Source organism: Parasteatoda tepidariorum, chromosome 2 (assembly GCF_043381705.1).
Source record: "Parasteatoda tepidariorum isolate YZ-2023 chromosome 2, CAS_Ptep_4.0, whole genome shotgun sequence".
NCBI classification, from domain to species: Eukaryota; Metazoa; Arthropoda; class Arachnida; order Araneae; family Theridiidae; genus Parasteatoda; species Parasteatoda tepidariorum.
The window spans coordinates 100,317,527-100,323,526 of record NC_092205.1 but is presented as its reverse complement, the minus strand read 5'-3'; the positions used below and the strand labels follow the sequence as shown (position 1 = coordinate 100,323,526).

General features: G+C 33.7%; 1 protein-coding gene across 1 annotated transcript in view; it reads right to left on the bottom strand.

The window, feature by feature from the left end:
• Positions 1 to 785: 785 nt before the first annotated feature.
• LOC107444125 (monocarboxylate transporter 9) overlaps positions 786 to 6,000 on the bottom strand; it is a 53,672-nt gene continuing 48,457 nt past the window's right edge. The window contains exon 5 of the mRNA XM_043051941.2: positions 786 to 2,425. Within this exon, the coding sequence (XP_042907875.1) occupies positions 2,310 to 2,425 (116 nt within the window). The 3' untranslated portion in view covers positions 786 to 2,309. The remainder of the gene's footprint in view (positions 2,426 to 6,000) is intronic.

The window sequence follows — 6,000 nt, the reverse complement described above, 5'->3', positions numbered from 1 at the left end:
TGGATCCAAGTTGCGCTTTTTGCTGGATGAATATTAAAGCTTTTGGAGTAGCTGGGAGCATTTTGGGGGAGGAGATGGCACAGTAGACCTTTCGTTTTGGAGCAGCTGTGCAACTAGAATAAGAATAGTGGACATTTGGAAGCATAAGTGGTATGTATAAGTGGATGAATAAGCATAAGTGGTCACAGGATTAAAACTTAAACACGCTCTATTTACAATTTACTCTGTTTGGCTTCTCCAAACTGAGTTGAGAATACTTCAAGGAAAAATCGGGTTACTTCTATCATGAGACTCCCCAATCATCGCATTTCGTATTCTAAAAAACCATAAAGAGACCACTCGTATTACTTTTACTCCAAAATTGTTCTACCGGCTTAAGAATAGTGGTTGTCCAAAAAAAAAAAAAAAAAAAAAAAAAAAAAAAAAAAAAAAAAAAAAAAAAAAAAAATTTTTTTTTTTTTTTNACCCTAGGCTCTGAGATACTTTTTGTAAATAGTATAGGTGTTTCGATGTTACGTGATCTCACCGCTCTCTTCACTTTCTCCTTATCATTACCACGGTTTGGGTATATTGGCAATCGAAATAGACTGCAGGTGGCGTAAAGCAGAACTCTCTACCCATGGCAACACATCGCCTGCTTTCACCATTAGCGTGTGGAGAGTCGTAGAAGAAGGAAGTACGTTAGTTTCTGTCTTGATTTCCAAGTAGATTAAAAACCTTTTAAATTAAGAAACTATATGGAACTGAAAACTACATTAAACATAGTTCTAAAAGAAAGCGNAGAGTCATAGAAGAAGGAAGTACGTTAGTTTCTCTCTTGATTTTCAAGTAGATTAAAAATCTTTTAAATTAAGAAACTATATGGAACTGAAAACTACATTAAACATAGTTCTAAAAGAAAGCGTCAGGGAAATTAAAAAAATATATATTTAACGTTTAAAAACGAAAAATATTAAAAAAAGGAAAAATATCGTATTACATTCCTATATAACTGAAAAGAGAAGGAATGGGAAGGGCCAAAGACATGGAACCGGTCTTCTCCCCAGATGGCGCTGCGGTCCCCTATAGTGTTTTTTCCCTGCGCCAGTGAATTCTAACTTCTTACTGAAAACGTACTCCAATAGGGAGAAACCATGGTAACATACAGAAGAGTGGGGAGATGGCGTAACCTCTAAACGCCTATTCTATTTACAAAAAGTTTAATGATTCGAAAGTGGAATAAAAGGCAGTTGTAGAGAGTTTAGATTGAAAAGCTTTTTTTGGCAGATTGAAAGAGGTGGAATTATCAAACGTATGAAACGTTTTTATCTTTCGAGGACGTGGACTAAAGTCACATTTGTTCACCATGGCCATCTAGTGTAAATTCTAAAAGTACTGGCAAAACTAATGTCGATCATTTCGGAAAGATTCTATGGGTTCATCATTTCCTTTTTTTTCACTGATGAATACCAAAACAATCTGATTATGCATTATTATTTGTGTATTATAGAAAAATCAACGTAAGCGACAAAAAGTTTAAAATTGAGATGTATTCGGCATTCTACCATGACTAGCCGAATGACAGTCCCTGGCCAACTTATTAGACGCACTATAAGATTCTATGTTAAATCTTAATTATCAGGTGACAGCTTTGTTGTTTTTACACGGCTGAAACAGGTTTGCACTTGTTTTATGTTTGTGCATCAATTGGTTACCATTGTAATGCAATACTTTAAAAATAAATACACGTAGGAAGTATATAAAAAATCTTCTGAATAAAAACCCATTACATGTATGTTTAAACATAAAAGTATTGCATATAAACTCGTGCAAATCATGTCATTGTTAAAACACTACAGTGCGTTTAATAATTTGGTATAATTATTAAAATACACTAACATAATGCCTGATATAATAAATATTTTATATTTATATACTATATCGACTAATTTATCGAATGGTGGTATTTATAGTATATATCGCCTCATTTAAACAATTGATACACGAACGTAAACAAGTACAAACCGCGTAGGAACAATAAAGCTGTCTAGTATCAAACGATAATTAAAATTTTACATAGAATCTTTGAGAGCGTCAAATAATTTGGCCTGGGATTCTATGTTACTAAAAAGAACATTTCTTTTAATCAGTTTCACTGTGTTGAAAAGATCGCGAACAGTTTATTGGACGACACAGTTTTGTTTCAACTCCTCCAAACGAACTTAATGGGGAAGAATTGGAGCGTATATACTGTCTTAATTTAACAGAAACTATCACATATAAAGGATGATCACCACTTGCCGTCACAAGTGAAATACTTATCACAATGTTTATTTCAGTCTTTTGAATACTGGTTCTAGTAGCCACAGAAGAGAACAGATGAGGCACATCACACCCAGAGTGGTGAAAAGGTGATCATACGATCCGACGTCATCTCTGAAATAACCTGAAAAATAAAACGCACCTTATTTTTAGTTCTTCTCCACCGTAGGAAATCTAATGTTAAAATGAAATTCGAATAAGAGCTTCGCATTAAACACAACTTAATATATTTTATTTTATAACCGTTGCTGAGCAGATGATCTAATTTTTGGGTTAACGACTACTAATGTTCAATTCCGTAGCCTTGTAGTTGTGAACCCAATCCAGAAGACAAGGAAACTTTTGGATCTAGTATTGGGAGAAATTTGACTTCGTGGAGGACTTTTTGATTTCATTAACCCGCATTTGCATTGCATGGAGAGGAAGATCACGAAAACCTCCCACGGTTAGCCTGAGGGCAAGGGGACTCTCACCTATGATCCGTCTACCACTGAGGATATTTAACGTCAGCACTGTGGTCGGTGCGTGCCGGATGCGGAATTCGTATCGACCAGCCATTCCCAGGATTCGAACCCGGTTCACCTCATTGGAAGGGGAACGCTATATCCCCTGAGCCACCAAGGCTCACTTAATGCATTTTATAAAATGTTTAGTAACTGTTCACCTGTAAAACTCCTCGAAAAAAATTCTTTCCAATATTTTATATTCCTAAATTCAGCTTTTATTTCAGATTTGATATTTTTTCACGTATAATTTTTTGTTAATTTTTTTCTTTCATTTTTTTAAAGAAAATTTGAAAATATGATGATTTTTATCAGAAATTACTAATATTTTTTAAAGAACAGCATTTTTTAAAAAAATAAAAAATAATTTTATTTTGTAATCGACGATGAACAGCCAACACGTTTTTGAGTCGACGATACTTAATGTAACTCCGTAGCATTCTCATTTTCAACTCCGACTCCTGGACAAGGCATTGGGACAAACTAGTTTTATTGGAGACCCAAGTCAAAATTCCTGATGGTTTATGTTGGTTTCAGAGCGATTCATGATAGTCCAACATCATTTGATGGTTATCCATCATCCAACATTTTCTATTACGCGTTCATGGTTTTCGATATGCCAACAAAAATACTACTTTAAAACTATGATGGTTAATCATCAAGAAAAGTTTGAGTCTCAAGGACCAACATTCCATGATGGTTTCAACCATACATTTCCAGAATGGTTTAATGGGAATTATTGTTGGTTTAGCAGGAATATACCATCAAAGCAATTTCTTTTTAAGTTGACCCATCAAAAATCAGTCCGTTGGGGGTGATGGTTGTTCATGATCGTTCCACCATTTGATTTCTAAGATACTATGATGAAAATTTCTGATGGTTCAACATGAACAAACCATCAAAACAAGTTCTTATCTTGAACCATCATAAATCCATTCGAATGCCTACATTGGGATGATGGCGACTTCTGTTGGTTACAATCAAAAAATATAATGGTTCATGATGGAATTGAGGGTTCCTTCCTTCCTCAATGGCACTCAGTGGGCCCTGGCCTTCTCAATCAACTTCCTCCAGGCCTGCCTCCGCCTGGCAGTTGTCTTCCAGTTTGAGACTTTTAAGACTGAAAAGTCTCTTTCCACGCAGTCGGCCCATCTAAGCTTTGGTCGAACTCTGGGTCTTGATCCGATGGGCTGAGCCGAAAAGATTATGTTTGTCGAACGCTCTCTGTTCATTCGAATGATGTGACCAGCCCATTTAATTCTTTGGATTTTTACATACTTGACAACATCAGGCTCTCTAAAGGCCGGATAGAGTTCTGAGTTTGAACGTTTGTACCAAGTACCATCAACTTGTTTGCCCCCAAAAATGGATCTTAGGATCCGACGTTCGAAGATTCCCAAGGAATTCTCATCTTTCTGTGTTGTTGTCCACGTTTCTGAGGCATATGTTAGGATAGGTCTGATTAAGCATTTATAAAGTAGTATCTCTTTTTAGTAGGTTTGATTTTAAATATTTTTTTAATCCATAAAAACATTTACTTGCACTATTGATTCTTCTTTGTATTTCGGGTGCGATATTGCCATTAACGTTGACTTCAGAACCAAGATAAACAAAACTGTTTACCTTTTCAAACTTGTATTCACCAATTTGCAAGTGAGTTGTAGAATCAGTTATTTTGGTGCATTGGATATACTTGGTTTTCTCCTGGTTAATAGTGAGATGCATTTTTTCTGCCTCTTTTTTCCATGGATAGAAAAGCTTGCTTTAAGTCAGATTGTGTTCGCGCTGTGATGTCAATGTCATCGGCAAATGCGAAAATTTGGACAGACTTATGAAAGATATGTCCTCTGGTATTGATTCCTGAATCTCTGATAATTTTTTCTAATGCCAAATTGAAGAGTAGGCATGCCAAAGCATCGCCTTGCCTTACACCATTTTTTACCTCCATTGGTTCCGAGAAGTCATTTTGGATTTTAAGGAATTGAGGGTTACCATCAATATTATGTAGGTCCATGAATAGAAAAAAAAACACAAATATTTTGACTTGGGGGGCTTTATGATGAAACTAATTCACACTTGCGTTACACGGTGAGAAAAACAACAAAACCATCGCACGGTTAGCCCGACGGCAAAGGATATCTAACCCATCATCTAACATTTAGGATATACTAATTGCAATCTTAGTTTAATTTCAAGACATTGATTTATTATTTTTAAGTAAGTGAAAACCAAAAAGCAAACAGTCGGAAAGAAATTTAATAAACTGTAATTATTTAATATTTTACGTAAATGAGTATTATAAAACATAATTTTGCAAAGAATTGTTAAAAATATCATCAATTAATAACTGTACAACAAATCGCATATTTAATTCGCAATTACAAATAGTAAGTTAATATATACTCAAACCAACTCTTGGATGGAGTTTTAAATTCTAAGAGAAATAATAGCAAAAACTTTCTCAAACTATTATATTCAATTTGACTCGGTTGATTAGGCTGTTCTCTATTATGCTTATTGCTAAACAATTGCGTCATTTTTAGTTTCTTTCATTTCGTCCAATACCTTCCACTTTCCTGGAAGGTTTCTTCCGAATAAAATACCCTGTCCAGAATACCCGGAAATAGGTTTCTTACAACCCAATTGGAAGACAAGGAGAAAAAAAAATTTCAAAAAGAAATATCAAACACAACGACAGTTTATATATTTGCAATCTGGTTTCAGATTGCAATTAGAAACTGTTTAAATATAATTTAAACAGTTTATAACTGCAATCTGGTTTAAATAAAAATATTCATTTTCAAGCTATATATTATATCGTTTTTAAATAAGTGAAAATTTAAAAGCAACAATAGGGAAAAAAATTAATTTCATAAATGTCTTAAGAAATTAAAATAACTGTTGAAAATATTTAATAGGCATGAGTATAATAAAATCTAATATTATAATTACACAAAGAACTGTTACAATAATAATACAATCGAATTTTATTAATGCTACTCAATTAACGAATTGGATACTAAACATATACACTGCTAAAAATACATATTGAATTCTCTATTTTTAGATAGCTTACTAATTAATCAAATTCTAAGGATGATTGCTCAAACTGGCTCGTAATATATAGATTTTTAGAATTCTGTTGAAAACTTATATTTAATTTAGTTTGTTTAAATGTAAACCATTTTGTATAATA